The sequence below is a fragment of the Carcharodon carcharias genome, chromosome 8, assembly GCF_017639515.1.
Source record: "Carcharodon carcharias isolate sCarCar2 chromosome 8, sCarCar2.pri, whole genome shotgun sequence".
NCBI classification, from domain to species: domain Eukaryota; kingdom Metazoa; phylum Chordata; class Chondrichthyes; order Lamniformes; family Lamnidae; genus Carcharodon; species Carcharodon carcharias.
Window position 1 is genome coordinate 11,128,056 of NC_054474.1, and position 17,586 is coordinate 11,145,641.

Here is a 17,586-nt window from a genome sequence, read left to right on the forward strand (position 1 = left end):
TCCTCAAAAAAAAAATTGAAAACCAGCGGGCAGGAGAATTCCAGCAATACTAATTACTGAACAGTTCTGATGCACCCTAGAAGTGAATCACATTGAACGTGTAAACACTGGACAACCTAAATCCAGCTCACTGAGTCATGTGATGTGTCAAATTCCAAACCTCACATGTGGTCTTGGAGATTAAACTTGAATCTGGTCATAAAATGGCAATTCACTTGACAAACATAATCATCTTAGTGTCAAATGTGTGGTATTCCCATTTTATTCATTTTGTTTAATTCCTTGTTTGAACGCAAGATATATTAGCTACTGAGGGGAAACATGGCGCACGAAAAAACGTTCACAAGCGTTTTGCGTTAAGCTTAGACTCAGTGGCTGGACTGCAAATTCACAAGATCATATATAATCATTAAAAAGCAGAAGGTCACTTGCATGTCACACGCTGTGGCAGAAAAGTGACGCCTTCAGGATTGAAAATATCTATCGTGACATGACCTACAAAGTAACAGATACTGAATGCATTAAGTGAGCTGCTTGTGATTCGCAAGCACCTAAATTAATCTAGAAGAGGTTACGTCCCCAACAACTTGGCATATTGTGTAAAGACAGAAGTAAGTATGACTTCTACAAATTCGATTAAATTACTAGATATTATTCGTGGATACTATGTAATATTTTAGACAGGGGTGTTTACTTAAAAACGTATGCATTGTCACTAAACACAAGGTTAAATCCAAAGTGTTTAATTCACTTTGGCTTGTAATCCCTCAGTCTTAATTCGAAAGAGCGCTACATTTACAGGCGAAATTTCTCTGGCGCAGAAATCATAGAATTGTAGAATCATAAAATGGTTACAATGCAGTAGAAGGTCATTCGACCCATCATATCCGCGGCGCCCCCCTCTGAGGGCAACGCACTTATTCCCACACCCGCCCGTTTTTCCCCCATAGCCCTGGAAATCTTACTGTTCAGTTAAATATCCAAATCCCCTTTCGAAAGCAGCGATTGAAACAGCCTCCGTCACTCTCTCAGGCAGTGCATTCCAGATCATAACCACTGGCAGTGTAAAATAATTTTTCCTCACGGCGCCCCTGTTGCTTTTTTATTTCCCAATCAGTTTAAATCGGTGTTCTCCATTATTCGACCCTTCTGCCAATGGGAGCAGCTGTACCTTGTGACACTGACTAGTTTAATGTACATACGGCAAAACACCAACACACAACAACGGGGTAGGAACTGAAATAAATAAAACCCAGATTTCATGCCAAGGTTAACACAGTGTGTACTACTTAGGGCTGTCAGAAAAGCAGCATACAATCAGATATGATCAGTAACAGGAAATAAACCAACATAGGGGGAGCGGTAAGAAGTTGGTCCTACATGCCTTTTACTAGCAATGGAAGCATTCAATCATCTATACAAAACGTATCTGTTGATCGAGCACATATAACTCTTCATCAAATTGGATTACCTGCCAGCGTCAAAGCTGTTGTCTAAACTAATTCATCCCGTTGGTATCCCGGACATTCACTTCACTGAAAGGCAAAGTAGGATGACAGGGCTTTAGAAACAGAAAATCGCTTTTCGATGATTCTGGTGATAAACAGACAGTATAACCAAAGCCTTCAGTTTGACCAGGCCCGCTATAATTTAAAGGTTGCTTTGTTGCAGGTCTCTGATTAAAAACATTATTCGAATTGCTTCTTCTGTAGGAACAAGTTGTAGAATTGTAGTTTTCTGTAGTATTTCTGTTTTGTTTAAGCTTCAAGGCGATCAGGAAAATTATGGTTATGAGAAACAAAAATGAAGTCGAACCAAAAAGGATGATCAAATAACGATTTAAATCGGAGAAATATTCGGACCGGCTTGGTGCGTTACTTCGTTTAGAAGATATTTCAGTAATATTTTGGACGATTGAAAATGAGACTGTGACGGTGGTAGAGAGTCTTGGCTGTCCATTGTCCTTCACACGGAGGATTAATCGTTCCGTGATGATGTCCTGGTCTCTAAATCGTCGAGTTGCTCGTACTTCTCCAGTCAGGGATCCCACAGTAAATAGATCAGGGTCAGTGGCCCTCAACAGTTGGTAGGAAAGCCGTGCGTTCTGACCGGTATCGGCATCAGTCGCGATCAACCTGGTGACCAAGTAACCTGGATAAACTGATTGGGGCACAATCTCCACTGATGCTGAACTGTTCCAGGTTAAAGGTGAAACAATGACCGGGGCATTGTCATTTTGGTCCAGGATGATGACATTGACGATGGCAGTGCTGCTCAGCGGGGGAGATCCAGCATCGTGAGCTTTAATTTTGACATGGAAATACTTCAGTTTTTCATAGTCAAAGGAGCGAATCGCGTAAAGGTTCCCATTTTTGGAGTTAATTGTGACGTAAACAGACGTCGGAATTTCGTCTGTCTGATTGTCCAAAATGGAATAGATGACCTCGCCATTCTGATCCAGATCTGAATCCAAAGCGGTAACAGCAAATATAGATCCGCCGGGGATATTGTTCTCCATCAAATAAACGTTATATGATGATTCTGTAAAGCGTGGTGCGTTGTCATTTATATCTGAAACCGAAACCAAAATAATTTTGCTTGTATGAAGAGGGGGGGACCCTCCATCCCAGGCTGAAATATTTATGCTGTACAGCGGGGCTGTTTCGCGATCCAGAATATCGTGTGTTACCAATTTATAGTTATTCGCCAAAAACCTTTGAAGTTTAAATGGAATATCTCCGAGAACTTGGCAATTTACCTGCCATTTGCTCCAGAATCTAAATCCGTGACACTGATTGCAGCTATTACTGACCCTGGAGCAGCATCTTCAGGGACTCTGCTGGATACCGAGCTCACTTCGATTACAGGGGCGTTATCATTCATATCGATTAGATCGACCATAACTTTGGCATGTCCTGTCATAATAGGTGGAGCGTTGTCGACTGCTCGCACATCAAGTTCATAAACATTTAATTCTTCAAAATCCAGTACAGCTTGAACTCTGACCTCTCCAGTTAATGGGTCCAATTTGAACAGCTCGCCAATTCTTTCGGACACGTGGCTTGTGAAAGAATATGTTAACTCAGCGTTCACGCCTTGATCTAAATCAACAGCATTGATCTTCGTTACTAAGGTACCTTGAGGGGCGTTTTCTGGTATAGTCGCACGATAGATTTCATGATCGAATACAGGTGCGTTATCATTGACGTCCATTACTATAATCAGAATCTGCGCCGTACCAGATCTGTGCGGAACCCCACCGTCAGTCGCCGTCAGTACAATATAAAAGCTAGACTGTTTCTCACGATCCAAAGACTTCTCTAATAACAACTCAGCAGTTTTACTTCCATCTATTCTTGTCTGCATTTTAATGCCGAAGTGATCGTTTGGACTGATTTGGTAAGTGCTGATTGCATTTGTACCGACATCCGGATCGTGCGCGCTCTCGACAGGGAAGCGCGCTCCTGGTGCAGTTAACTCACCGATCTGCAGGGAGAATTCATCCTTTGAAAAGGAGGGTGAATTGTCATTTACATCCAGTATTTCCACTGCGACATGATGCATTTCCAAAGGATTATCAAGGGCTACTTGAAAAGAAAGTGAACACGGAGAGTTTTGTCTACAGATCAGTTCTCGGTCGATTCTTTCATTAACAAATAAAATCCCGTTTTCTTGATTTACCTCCATGTATTGTTTCCTGTCATCAGAAACCAGCCGGAATTTGCGAGACGACAATTCTCTGATTTTGATTGCTAAATCCTCAGCGATATTCCCCACAAAGGCCCCATGCTCCAGTTCCTCAGGAATCGAGTAGCGAATTTGTCCAGAAACCAGGTCCGACACACAAAGCTGGAAAATGAAAAGCGCCCCGCTGCTGCCTGTTTTCGCCATCGCTGTGACTGCAAAATGTCGCAAAATTTCAAAAAATCGACAATAATACATTCCGTCTTCTGCTGCATAAATTAATCGAATTTATTTCTAAATGCTAATAGGGAACTGAGAAATGAAAAAGGCCCAGTCTGGGCATCTTCTGTGAGTATGGCCGTCCAACATAAAGGCAGGCACCGTCTGTCTCTTTGCTTCTGTTGCTTCTCTGGAGGAGGTGGGTAGATCACTGGCAGGCTCTAAGTTCCTTATTGGTAGACAGCGACACGAAGAGACTCAACCAATAACTGCAGCAACTGCTCTTAAAGCTAAGCTATATCCAATCTTTTAACATTTATGAGTGTGCAATTTAAAATCTCAAAGGAGGCCTTGTGACGCAATGGGTAGAGTTCCTGTCTCTGAACCTGAAGCTTTGGGTTTGAGTCCCACCCCGAATCTTGACTGGCAGTGGAGGGGTGTTCATAACGCAGCCAAACAGCATTATCAACCTGCAAATCCTTCCAACACACCTATAGCTGATAAGTGTGGAAGGGTCGCATGGTCAGCCACACTTAATGCAAGTGGCACCCCTCTGGCTTCAGGAAATGCGAGCTACAGAAGCAGGCTCCTTCTGCCTCATGCACCTCTAGACGCGGAAAACCTAAATAAATAGAATCGCCGCAGAAACAACTCCTGAAATAGAAATTTTATTTCAGTCTTATGTTTTAAAACGCTACGGTTATTCGTGCCTTCTTCTATGTCACCCATTGTTACCGATGGTTCATACATGTAACCTCCGACATTTTAGCACCTACAATTTATCTAAACCAATCTGTAGTTTGTCGGTAGAAGTATCCTATCAGAGGTGAGCAAGTTTCCTACCATTGTGCAGCGTCAATGAAAGGCGTAAATAAATTGCCAATACTTGCATGAAATCGGTGCATTTGAATAATAAAACCTTCAAGACAAACCTTCCAATGATAAATCTAGTAAATATAGTTTTCGAAGAGTATTTTTAACTTCGCTTAAGTCATTATTAACAGAGTACACTTTCAGCACAAATACTTTGCTGGAAATTTGTAATTAGCAAAATTGGATTGTATTTTACTTTTCAACAAGCGCATCAAATCAAAAGATGAAACCAAAGACGAGTAGATTATAAGATCAGAAAGCTCGGTTACATTATGTTCTACTGAAAGGTTGGTATTTTACCATTCAGAAAGAAGTTGACATCACATTCTCGATAAACATCAAGCATTGCTTGTCTTTGAAAATGGAATTGATAGTTTGTTTTCGGACTGATAAGTTCATAACAGTCCATTCCCGTATCTTGAAGGAGAGACTGAGCCCGAAACGTAGATTCAGGAAGTTCTTTTGGCCCCGTCTGTGTTCATCATGTCTAAGACCCAAAGAAACTGTCACAAATTACCAACGACGCAGTAAAATAGTGTCATTTGTCACTTCTAATTCAATCCACCTCACCACAATCACTGCTCTGGGTTTCCTATACCTTTCTCTCCTTTGCCAATAGTGATGTGATTTCATCAATGAACGTGTGAAAAAGAATTGTGTGTACTATTAAGAAAACGATTTGTGTCTGAGAAACAAGTAAGCTATATTTCTCCACTGTGTCTTTCAGAGGATGCGTTAAAATCAGTACGTTGATGGCAAATGTTCCATAACTATCATTATTACCAAATTCTTTAGCTTCCTATCACTATCGCTATATAATTTCTTTTGAAAGTCCGACCTAGTTATTTGACAACGCTGACTTGGTAACTCAGGCACCTGTGTTATCATCAAATAATTCGTATCAATGTGATGACGTTCAATGACTGAATCGACTTTTGTGAACGTGAACTGGGATCTGTAAGTCTTTGAATTTGTCACGGGAAGGGGAAGCATAAATATACGTACATGAGGCCGATATTTCCAGTATATTCCGAATATGGTTAAAAATCAAATGTTGTGTTACTGTTATTTATATCAGTAACATGCGTTAGTAAACGGAAAATGTGAAAAACAGCACTTATCATTTATTAAGCACTATAAACGCAATAAAAGTCGAGGACATAATCCGAAAGCAATGGTGAACCAAAGAGACGCCACAATGTAGATTGATGGTGTAACCAAATGCTTTGTCAAAAAAGTGGATTTTAAGAAGGGTCTTAGAGGAGCTAGAGATGTAGGAATTTCGAGGTGTTTGACCTAGGTAGCTGAAGGGAAAGCCGCCAATATGCTTGTTGGGAGATGGTGCGATAGCGAAAAGAAGTGTCTGCAATAAAGACCAGAATTTAGGGAAGTCGAGTTCTCGGACGGGGGTTGTGGGTGCGTACCGGTTGCAAAAATAATTTAGAGGGAGTCTATGACGAAGTTTGAATATGAGGATGGGAACAGGAAATTTGAGGTGTGGGGTTGGGGGTTGGTGGTGCAGGAGTCAGCGCAAATCATCGAGAACACTATCATTGTGAACTAGGCTTGGAATCGTATATGGGCAGCAACGTTTCAGATGAACTGAATAATGTGAGAATTCGAAGAAGTGTGTTGGGATATCTGAACTCGCAGTCAATAAACGATGAGGCTTTCAACAACAGTTGTAGTGAGGACAGGTTTGTAGGGTGTAAAGCAATGGGATTGAATGCAGGAAGGCTGTGTGATGGACATATTATGGTATATACGGAGGTCGTGAACAGTCTGATTGACCCTAAAGAAATGGTCAAGGAGGGTGATAGAATTCATTATAATGCTGTCAGTTTTGTAGCAGCGGCCTTCAGTCAGTACATTTGCTGTCCTAATATTTCACTGGGGTTCGTCGTAGACTCAGTGAGAGTCGAATAATCCAGCAACATAGAGGCAATGAAGTGATCTATATTGGTGATGCAACGGCAAAATGGTTTCCCAACAATATATTTTGTGAAAGTTGACCACATATCTGTGCATGATGTCACCGTGGAACATAATGTCATAGAAGAAAAGCAGAAGTGAAATAGTCCAAGAGCGGGGATAGAATATTCGCCCAGTGACCAGTGTTACACGTGCAATAGGTAAGAGAGGGAAGTCATACTGAGTAGAGTTCTAATGAAAGGCCATCGAACTGAAACTTTAACTCTGTTCTCTCTATAGATGCTGTCTGACGTGCTGTTTTCTTTTTAGCATATTTTGTTTGTATTCCAGAATTCCTGCATCGGTAGTATTTTGTTTTTGTTTAGTGTGAGTGTGGAAACACAGTTGGGATAATATATTCTTGTCTCACATGTCAAAGGCTTCAATGAAGACATGGAAGTTGAGGTAAGATAAGACACCACGGAGACAACCATACGAAAATAATCATATGTGACTTTGGTTACGGTTGTTACAATCATGGGGGTGGAAGTTCTCCGGAGAGATTGCATTGAATAACAACAGCAAAGGTATCAGCACTGCGTGTTATTAGCGCATGGATCTAAAAGCAACGTCTAGAATCCGCGCGTGCGCATTTAAACGCAGAAATGCAGAGGTTGCTGTCAGATATACTCGACTCCTCCACAGGGTACGCTATTGGAGATTTCACCGATAGACTCAGTCCTGAAATCACTGTAGTGGGGTAAAGTAGGGTATCTCCTCTTTGTGCTACCTTAGGATGACTGAAAAAAAATGGCTGGTGCATTTCTGCGTGTGTGAGTTTTCAACCATGTAGTTTAATAATGATGAAGTTTTGATAAAATCTAAACATGGAGAAAATACCCGTAGAAGTGTAGAGTCGCATTACTTCAGAAGAAAATCAAAGGCTCAGAGCTAAAAAAAAAGTGGTTATCTTTTATTTTTTTTCTTTGCCTCTTTTATGTCTCATAGGGACATAGCAAATAGGACCGGGAGTAGGCCATTCTGTCCTCCATGTCTGCTCCGCCATTCAAGCAGATCATGGCTGATCATCTACATCCAGGCCACTTTTCCCACTATCCCCCTTTCCCTTGATATCATTAGTTACCTGAAATCTATCGATTTCTGCCTTAACGTGATCAGTGACTGAACTTCTAGGGCCCTCTGGGGTAGAGAATTCCAAAGATACGCCACCCTCTCAGTGAAGAACTTCTTCTTCATCTCAGTCTTAAATGGCCTACCCCTTATTCTGAGACAGTGCCCCCTAGTTCTAGGCTCGCCAGCCAAGGCAGACGGGGGCCTAAGCAGCGACCGTGGCGTAAGTAGCGACGGTCGCGTAGTAGTAATACCCCTGGTTAATGATCTGGGGGTATGGGTTCCAGTGCCACCACGGCAGCTGAGGGAATTTAAAATCTGTTAATAAATCTAGAAAATAAAGCTAGTCTAAGTGATAATGACCATGCAACAATCATTGATTGTTGCAAAAACCCATCTGGCTCACTAATCTCCTTCAGGGAAAGAATTCTACTGTCCTTAACTGATCTGACCCACAGCAATGTGATTGACTCTTAACTGCCCTCTGAAGTGACCTAGCAAGGGCAATTAGAGATGGGCACCAAATGCTGGCCTTGCCAGCGATGCCCACATCCACACCTGCCCTGTAAAAAATTCGGAACTTTCAATGAGATCACTTCTCATTCTTCGAAATTCTAAAGAATACAGGCCCGTTTACTCAGTCTCTCCTCAAAAGATAGTTCTACCATCCCAGGTATTAGTCTAGTGACCCTTCCATTGCATTTCCTCTATGGCAAGTACACCCTTCCTTGGATAAGGAGACCAAAACTGTACACACTACTACAGATGCTGTCTCACCAAGGCTCCTTAAAATTGCAGGAGACATCTTTACTCCTGTGCATAAATTGCCTGGTGATGAAGGCCTAATTGCTTTTTGCATGCTAGCTTTAGGTGATTCCTGAACAAGGACACCCAGGTCCCTTTTGACATCAACACTTGCCAACCTCTTAGCATTTAAGAAATACTGTGCCTTTCTGTTCTTCCTACCGAAGTGGATAAGTTCGCACTTATTCACATTATATCGATCTGCCATGCTCTTGTCCAGTCACTCAGTTTGCCCAAATCTCCTTGAATCCTCCTCGCATCCACCTCACAACACACAATCCCAACTAGTTTTGTGTCATCAGTAAATTTGTAAATATTATATTTGATCCCCACATCCAAATCATTTATATAGATTGTGAAAGCTGTGGTCCTTACACACATTGCCAGCCATCCTGAAAATGACCTTTTTATTACTATATTCTATTTTCTGTCTCCTAGCCAATTCTCAATCCATACCAGTATATTACCAGCAACTCCATGTGTTCTAATTTTGTTTACTCAACTCCTGTGTGGGACCTTATCCAAAGCCTTCTGAAAATCCAAACACATCACATTCATTGTTTCTCCATTACCTGTGCTACAAGTAACATCTTCAAAAAGCTCCAACACGTTTGTCAAATATGACTTCCCTTTCATAAATCCATATTGACACTTGCCAATTACATAATTTTCCAAATGTCCAGTTATCACATCCTTTAACATTGATTTTAACATTTTCCTACTACTGCCATCAAACTAACAGGTCTGTGGTCCTTAGTTTTCTCTTCTTAAGTAGTGGTGCTAAATTTATTACTTTCCAATCTGCAGAAACCTTTCCAGATTCTAGAGAATTTTGAAAGATACCCAGCAATGCAACCATTATTTATAGAGCCACTCCTTCAAAGCTATGGGATGTAGCTTATCTGGTCCAGGGGATTTATCAAATTTGAATCCAAATAATGTTTTGAGTATTACCTTTTCATTAATATTAATTTCTTTCGGTTCCTAATTTTTATTAATGCTTTGGTTCCCTGCTATTTTAGGGAGATTTTCTGTGTCTTCCTCCGTGAAAACTGACAAAAAGTAATTGATTAGTTTCTCCGCCATTTCCCCATTCTCCATTATAAATTCTGCTTTCTCCACTTCCAATGTATGCACACTTGTCCTTGCCAATCTTTGTCTTTTCAATGCCTAAGGAAGCTTTTACAATCCATCTTATGTTAATCACCAGCTTGCATTCATATTCTCTTTTCCATTTCTTTATCAGTTTCTTTGTCATCATTTGTTGGATTCTAAGTTACTCCCAATCCACGGATTTGCCACTTTTTTCTGGCAAACTTATAAACCATTTTCTTTTATCTACTGCAATCTTTAATTTGTTTTATTATCAACCGTTGGTTCACCTTTCCTGTTGGATTTTTGTGTCTTAGAGAAATGTATGTATGTTGCAGACCATGTCATACTTCTTGCAAAAGTAGCCATTGCCTGTCTACCATCAAATCTTTTAATGTATTTTCCAATCCACCATAGCCACGTGCCCCTTTTAGCTTCATAATTGCCTTTGCTCAGATTAAGGAACCCCGTTTCAGGAATAAGTATATCACTTTCAAACTTAATGTCTCATATTATAATCAGTATTTCCTAATAGCTCCTTTACAGAAAGGCTGTTAATTAGCTCATTCTCATTACATAATGCTAAATCTAAAATAGCCTGAATCCTCGTTGGTTTCTCAACGTACTGCTCAGAAACTCATCTCTTACACAGTCCACGAATTTCTCCTCCACAGCATTAGTAATAATCAAGCTTACGCAGTCAAAATTTAAATTGAAGCTGCCCATTATTACTGTATTACCCATATTAGATGCAGCTCTAATTTCCTGATTCCTCCAATTCCCAACATCATCACTCCAGTTTGGTACCTTGTAAACAACTCCGACCAATGTTTGATTCGACTTGCTGCTTCTTAGCTCCACACAACTGAATCCACTTTTAGATCCTTCGTTCCAAAGTCCACCCTCACTAATACACTGATCTCATCCCTTATTAATAATGCCGCTCCCACCTGCGTGTTCCCCTCCATCTATCCTTCCTAAATGACAAATATCCCTGAATATTCAGTTCCCAGTCCTGTCCACCCTGTAAACATGCTTCAGTGATGACAAATAAATCATACCAATTTACCACTATTTGTGCCTTCAAATCATCTACCTTGTTGCGAATTCAGCATGCATTCAGACAGAGTCCTTAACGTTGTATTTTTAACATTATTCCGCATTCTGATCCAATTTGATGCTTACCTTTGTTTTATCAACCTTCTAGTTTCGTTTACTACTTTTCTACTTCTAGTTACTGGTTTTCCTTCCCTCCAATTTGACCTCCCTGTGGCTTTCCTATCCCGCTGCCAATCTAGTTTAAACCCTCCTCAACAGCACTAGCAAACCTCCCTGCGAGAATGTCCATGACAGTCCTGCTAAGGTGCAACCCATCCATCTTGTACATTTCCCACTTGCCCCCGAGCCAGAACCAATGCCTCATAAATGTGATGCCCTCCCTTCTACAGCCATGTGTTCAATCACTCAATCCTTCTGATCCTATGCTCACTAGTACATGGCACTAGGTGTAATGCTGAGGTTACTGCTTTTGAGGTTCAGCTTCTTGAGGTATTCCCTAACTTCCTAATATATGCTGTCAGGGCCTAATCTCTCTTCGTACCTATACCATTGTGAACCACGTCCTCAGGCTTTTCGCCCTCTCCCAGAAGAACGTCCTGAAGCTCCTCTGTGACAGCCTAGATCTTGGCACTAATGAGGCAACATATCACCCTGGTGTCAGGTCTTGATCTGCAGAAACGCCTGCCTGTTCCATAATTAACGAATTCCCTATCACAATTGCCTTTCCACTCTTCTTTCTTCCCTGCTGTGCAGCTGTGTGGCCGGTTCTGCCACGAAATTGGCTTTTTTTGCACTCCTCTGAGGAACCATCAACTTCATTGGTATCCAAAATGGATAAGCAATTAGCAAGGAAGGTCGACTCAGGGGACTACTGCACGTCCTGCCTACGGTATAGGTAAGAAGAGAGATGAGGCCCTGATAGTATATTTTAAGACGTTACGGATACATTAAAATGCAGAACCTCAAAAGCAGTAACCTCTAGTGCTAGTGAGCATAGGATCAGAAGGATTGAGTGATTCAACACATGGCTGGAGAATTGGTGTTCTATTAGACTGCCTAATGGTCATCCATTCCCTCTCTGCCTGCATGTTCCTAACTTGCAGTGTCTCCAGCTCCCAAAACGCGTTATACACAAAGTTCTCTGCCCCACGGATGCACCATAGTGACTCCAGCCGCTGCTTGACTTCCAAGACCCGGAGCTCAATCATTTTCAGCCGTTGACACTTCTTACAGAGGTATTTGTCGAGGATGCATTGTGCATCCAAGACTTTCTACATTCAAAAGGACACACATTCCATTCAACCGAGCTGCCCTGCCATACCTTAACTTTAATAAGTGTTTATTATGGCTAGAATAAAATTATCAGTTTCTCACCAATCAGCACCTTCCGCTGCACCGATATAGGATTCAAATACTGGAGGGTGAAAGAGGTAGACAAAGAAAGGAGCACCTCCTTCCCCCTGCAGTGAACTCCCTCACTCACCAAACGCCTCAGTTCCCACTCAGTTCAAACCACGCGCCTGTTCATTAACTCATCTGTATTTTTAAATCTTTATTTTGCTCCCTATATAGGATTTAGATGTAACTTATGCATTTTTTCATTTGTCATTTGCTATCTATGTGGCTGTGAGGATATTTCAATCTGATGGATTGAAGAGCCTCTTAGTTGCTTGACCTGCTCACAGATGCCACCCAGCGTGCAGCAGTGAAACTGTCACTGAGACAGATTAGTGACCTTGTTTGATTAAAGTGGGAAACGTCTCTGGGCATGAGCCGAAAAATCTCGTCCCTTTGTTAATGAGACTGATTTTTTTTGTATTAACTCATGGACTGTGGGCGTTGCTGGCAAGGCCACCATTTATTGCCCATCTCTACCTGCCCTTGAGAATGTGGTGGTGAGTGCCTTCTTGAGCTGCTGCAGTACATGTGGAGTAGGTGCAATCACAGTACTGCTAGAGGGAGTCCCGGGATTTTGACCCAGATACAGTGAAGGAACGGCGATGTATTTCCAAGACGGGATGGTGTGCGGCTTGGAGGGGAAGCTCCAAGTGTGATGTTCCTTTTCCTCTGAAGCTCCTGTGCTACTATATGTCAGTGGTCGTGGGTTTGGAAGGTGCTGTCTAAGGAGCCTTGGTGACTCAGTGCATCCAGTGAACGCTACACACTTCTGCCACTGTACGTCGGTGGCGGAGGGAGTGAATGTTTGTGGATGGGGTGTCCTTTATCCAGGATGGTGTCGAGCTTCTTATGAGTTGTTGGAGCTGCACGGATCCAGGCAAGTGGAAAGTATTCCATCAAACTCCCGATTTGCGATTGGTGGTCAGGCGGCGGAGGGTCAGGGATTGAGTTACTCGCCGCAGTATTCCCAGCCTCTGACCTGCTCTTGTAGCCACAATGTTTAGACTCAGTTTCGGGATGCCACCTAGGGCGCAGCCCTGAAACAGCCACTGAAATAGATTAATGGCCTCCTTTTATTAAACTGGAAAATGCCTCCGGGCAAATTTATCCATGGTCAATTAACAACGTCTTTCCTTAGCCACTGTGTTGATCTTTTTTTTTTCAAATATAGGCTAATAAAAAATCAATTATGGTGAAAACTGAGACAAATAGCACGTCTGAAAACACTTAGAGAATATTTTGAGCACTTTCTAGGAAGCGTGACCGTTTTCACTCTGAAGTTACAGCAACAGTGCGCTACCTTCCCGGGAAAACGTGATACTCTTCCCTTTGGATAATATTAGCTCAGCAACGCCCTCAGAAATAACAGATACTAGATTTTAGGTATCCAGTTGCCTAACATAATATCAAATGACTGATTACATACGCAGGAAATCGGTGCTGTTTTAAATTAATTCTGGAGCATTGCTCAGAAAGCATTTTTTCCTTAACACATATAATATACTTTTGGAAAATATGAACATTTTCAGAGGGAAGTATTTATTGCAAAGCGCAAAAGTTCCTTCTGCATGATTGACCAAACCAAAGCTTCAATAGACTGTGCCATCTAAAACATTTAGATTAAGTCACGTCCCTTTCACAATCATTGATATATTTGCCCCATGCACAGAAATGATGCTTTGTGATACCAACTGCTTTAATGTACATGCAATAAAGCGCCACTACAGTAGCGGTGAGATGAAAGGAGAAAACACACTGATGTGTATTTCGCTAAATCATAAAGTGAAACAAGTAAAGGCCAGCATTCATACTAACGTTACTATAGTGTAAACTATGCAAGACAGTCAGAAGGCGGCAGGTTCACATTACTAACTTATAAGCTCATAGGATGAGGTGTAAACAATTTGGCCAATCAGTCATTCCACTACCAATATGAGGATTCAGGTATATACATCACACTTACCTATTAATTTTTGCGGAACAAAATGACTCTATACCAAGATAATTATCTGGCATTCTAACCAAAAACTTATGTTCTTGGGTTGGTCTCAAGGACAGGCAATTCATTGAAAGGCAAGGTGGGGTGACAGGGCTTTACAAACAGAAAATCGCTCTTGGATGATTCTGGAGATAAACAAACGGTATACCGATAACTTTCATTCAGACCAGGTCCGAGATAATTTAAAGTTTCGTTTACTGCACGTTTTCCATTAAAAGCATGTTTTGAATTCCTCCCTCTGTAACAGCACGCTGTAGTGTTGTAGCCTTCAACAATATTTCTGTCTTGCTTATATTTCAGAACAACCAGAAAAATTATGGTCACAAGAAACAGAAAGGACGTTGATCACAAAATGATGAGCAAATAACGATTAAGATCGAAAAGGTATTCCAACTGTTTTGGTTCGTTAGTTGGTTCAAACGATTTTTCAGTAATATTGGACAAGATTGAAAAGAAGATTGTGGCCGTACTAGAGAGGCTTGGCTGTCCATTGTCCTTCACGCATACGACGATTCTGTCTGTGATGACATCCTGGTTTCTAAAACCCCGGGATGCTCTGATTTCGCCGGAGGAAAGACCCACAGTAAACAAGCTGGCTTCAGCTGCCTCCAGCAGTTGGTAGCAAAGCCTTGCGTTTTGACCGGAATCGGCATCAGTCGCGATTACCTTGGTTACCAAGTAACCTGGAATTACTGACTGGGGGATAATAACCACGGATGCTGAATTGTTAAACGTCAAAGGTGAAACAATGACCTGGACATTGTCGTTTTGGTCCAAGATAATAATATGCACCACAGCAGTGTTGCTCATGGAAGGAGATCCAGCATCCTGAGCTTGAACGTTGATCTGGAAATGTTTTATATGCTCATAGTCGAAGGAACTCAGCGCGTAAACATTCCCATTTTTAGAGTTAATCGTGACGTATCGAGACCCAGGTTCCCCTGGCAACTGATTATCTAGAATAGAATAAACCACCTCACCGTTCTTGTCTAAATCATAATCGCTAGCGCTAACAGCAAAAATAGAAGCACCAGGATTGTTGTTCTCCATTAGGTACACATTATATAATGATTGTGTGAACCTCGGCGCGTTATCATTTATATCAGAAACAGAAACCAAGATGGTTTTACGTGTTGACAAAGTGGGCGACCCGCCGTCCCAGGCCGAAATGGATATGTTGTACGATGTGGTTCTTTCACGATCCAAAACCTCATCGGTAACCAATTTGTAATTGTTCCTCAAAGATTTTTGAAGTTTGAAAGGAACACCTACGAGAACTTGACACTGAACATCCCCATTACTCCCTGAATCTGAATCGGTTACGCTTATTGTTGCAATCACAGTTCCAGGCTGCTTAATTTCGGGGACCATGCCAGTTGCTGACGTTACCTCTATCTCAGGGGCGTTATCGTTCAGGTCAGTTAAGCTGACAATAACTTTTGCATGTCCTGTCAAACCCGGTACACCATTGTCCACTGCTTGTACATCAAGTTCATAAATACTTGATTCCTCAAAATTTGGTACTCCTTGAACTCTGATCTCTCCGGTTTCAGGATCCAGCTTGAACAAGTCGCGAATCCTTTGTGAAACGTGATTGGTGAAAGAATATGTCAGATCTGCGTTAGCACCTTCGTCCAAATCAACAGCGTTGATTTTCTTCACCAAGATGTCTCGAGGGGCATTTTCTGCTATGGTCGCGCTGTAGACCTCACGATCGAATTCGGGGGCGTTATCGTTCCCGTCCACGACAGTAATGATAATCCGAGCTGTGCCAGATCTTTGAGGGACCCCACCATCAATAGCGGTCAAAACAAGATGAAAGGTTGGCTGTTGTTCACGGTTCAAGGCCTTCTCTAGAATTAACTCTGCACTTTTGCTCCCACCCCTTCTCGTCTGAACTTTGATACCGAAGTACACATTTGAATTGATCTGATAAGTGCTGATTGTGTTTGCACCAACATCCGGATCACGCGCGCTCTCGAGAGGAAATCGCGCTCCTGGTGCAATTAACTCGCTGACCTGCAAGGAGAATTCGCTCTTTTCAAAAGTGGGCGAATTATCATTGACATCCAAAATCTCCACTGTGACACGATGCATTTCCATAGGATCATCGAACGCTATTTGAAAAGAAAGGGAACAGGCAGGACTTTGTCCACAAAGCTCTTCTCGGTCGATTCTTTCATTCACAAATAAATTCCCATTTTCCAGATTTACTTCCATGTATTGTTTCCCTTCATCGGACACCAGCCGAAACTTGCGAGCCGATAATTCGCGAACGTTGACTGCTAAATCCTCAGCGACATTACCAACAAAAACCCCATGTTGCAGCTCCTCGGGAACTGAGTAGCGAAGCTGTCCGGCAACCAGGTCCGACACGCAAAGCAGGAAAATGAAAGGCGCCGGGTTCATCCGTATATTCGCCATTGTTCTGGGCTGGAATTTGTTGAAAAATATGGAAATATTCCGAAATCGATTAGATTGACATGTCCTTTATGCCACAGTAGATAATCGACTATATATCTATGCATTAATATTGAAACGAGGAACACAAAGACCCAACCTGGGCAGCGTTTCTGAAAATGGCCGCACAGCATCAACACAGGCGCCTTCTGTCTCTTCGATTCTGTTCTGTGCTTCCCTGGCTGAGGAGACAGTCGATCTCTCGCTGAGTTTCCGCTTTTTATTGGTAGGCAGCGACACGAAGAGTCTCAACCAATAACTGCAGCAACTATTCTTAAAGCTAGGTTGTATAGAAATCCATTTATAATGTACCGACCGTTATATTTCCGGAAATATCATTAAATACTCGAGGCAAGCACGCAGAAAAATGCCCTTTGTCAGTCTTGTTTTATATGCAATTAAAACAGAAAATGGTGGAAAAACTCAGGAGGTCTGGCAGCATCTGCGGAGAGGGAAAAAGAGATAACGGTTCGAGTTTGTATCATTTCAGAGCTTTTTTTTTCAGCAGGGTTGGACCTGAGAGAACAGAGTGCAGCAAGTTCAGAAGGAGACAGGTTGGGGTGGGTGAAAGGAGCAGAGAAATTAAGATGGCTGATGTCACGCTCTCAGTTCTCAATGAAAGGATCAGGGGCATGTAAGAGGTCAGAGGGAGGCATCAGATAGATGAGGAATACTGGAGGCGGGTAAAGGATCCGTGGAACGCGGCAGGCCTCCTGCTCAAAGAAGTGAGCACGGAGAGGAAGGCGGTGGAGGAAGAATTCAGCATGTGCAGGGCCTGAAATCCACTGAGGTGAGGGTGAAAGTGGATGAAACTGAGTCCTTTTCTGAGTACTGAACAGCATCAAAGAGGTGAAGGCCAGAGGATATGGCGAATACACAGCAAGTTACGAGATTACAGGAAGGGATGGAGTCAGATGGATATGAAGGGGGGAAGGGCGTTGGTATCAATAATTTGT

General features: G+C 42.1%; 1 protein-coding gene across 1 annotated transcript in view; it reads right to left on the reverse strand.

The window, feature by feature from the left end:
• LOC121281396 overlaps window positions 1-16,594 on the reverse strand; it is a 68,583-nt gene extending 51,989 nt beyond the window's left edge. Inside the window, 5 exon segments of the mRNA XM_041194340.1 lie at window positions 1,500-2,760; window positions 2,763-3,899; window positions 5,077-5,248; window positions 11,871-12,044; window positions 14,210-16,594. Of these exon segments, the coding sequence (XP_041050274.1) occupies window positions 1,500-2,760; window positions 2,763-3,899; window positions 5,077-5,248; window positions 11,871-12,044; window positions 14,210-16,594 (5,129 nt within the window).
• Window positions 16,595-17,586: the final 992 nt, after the last annotated feature.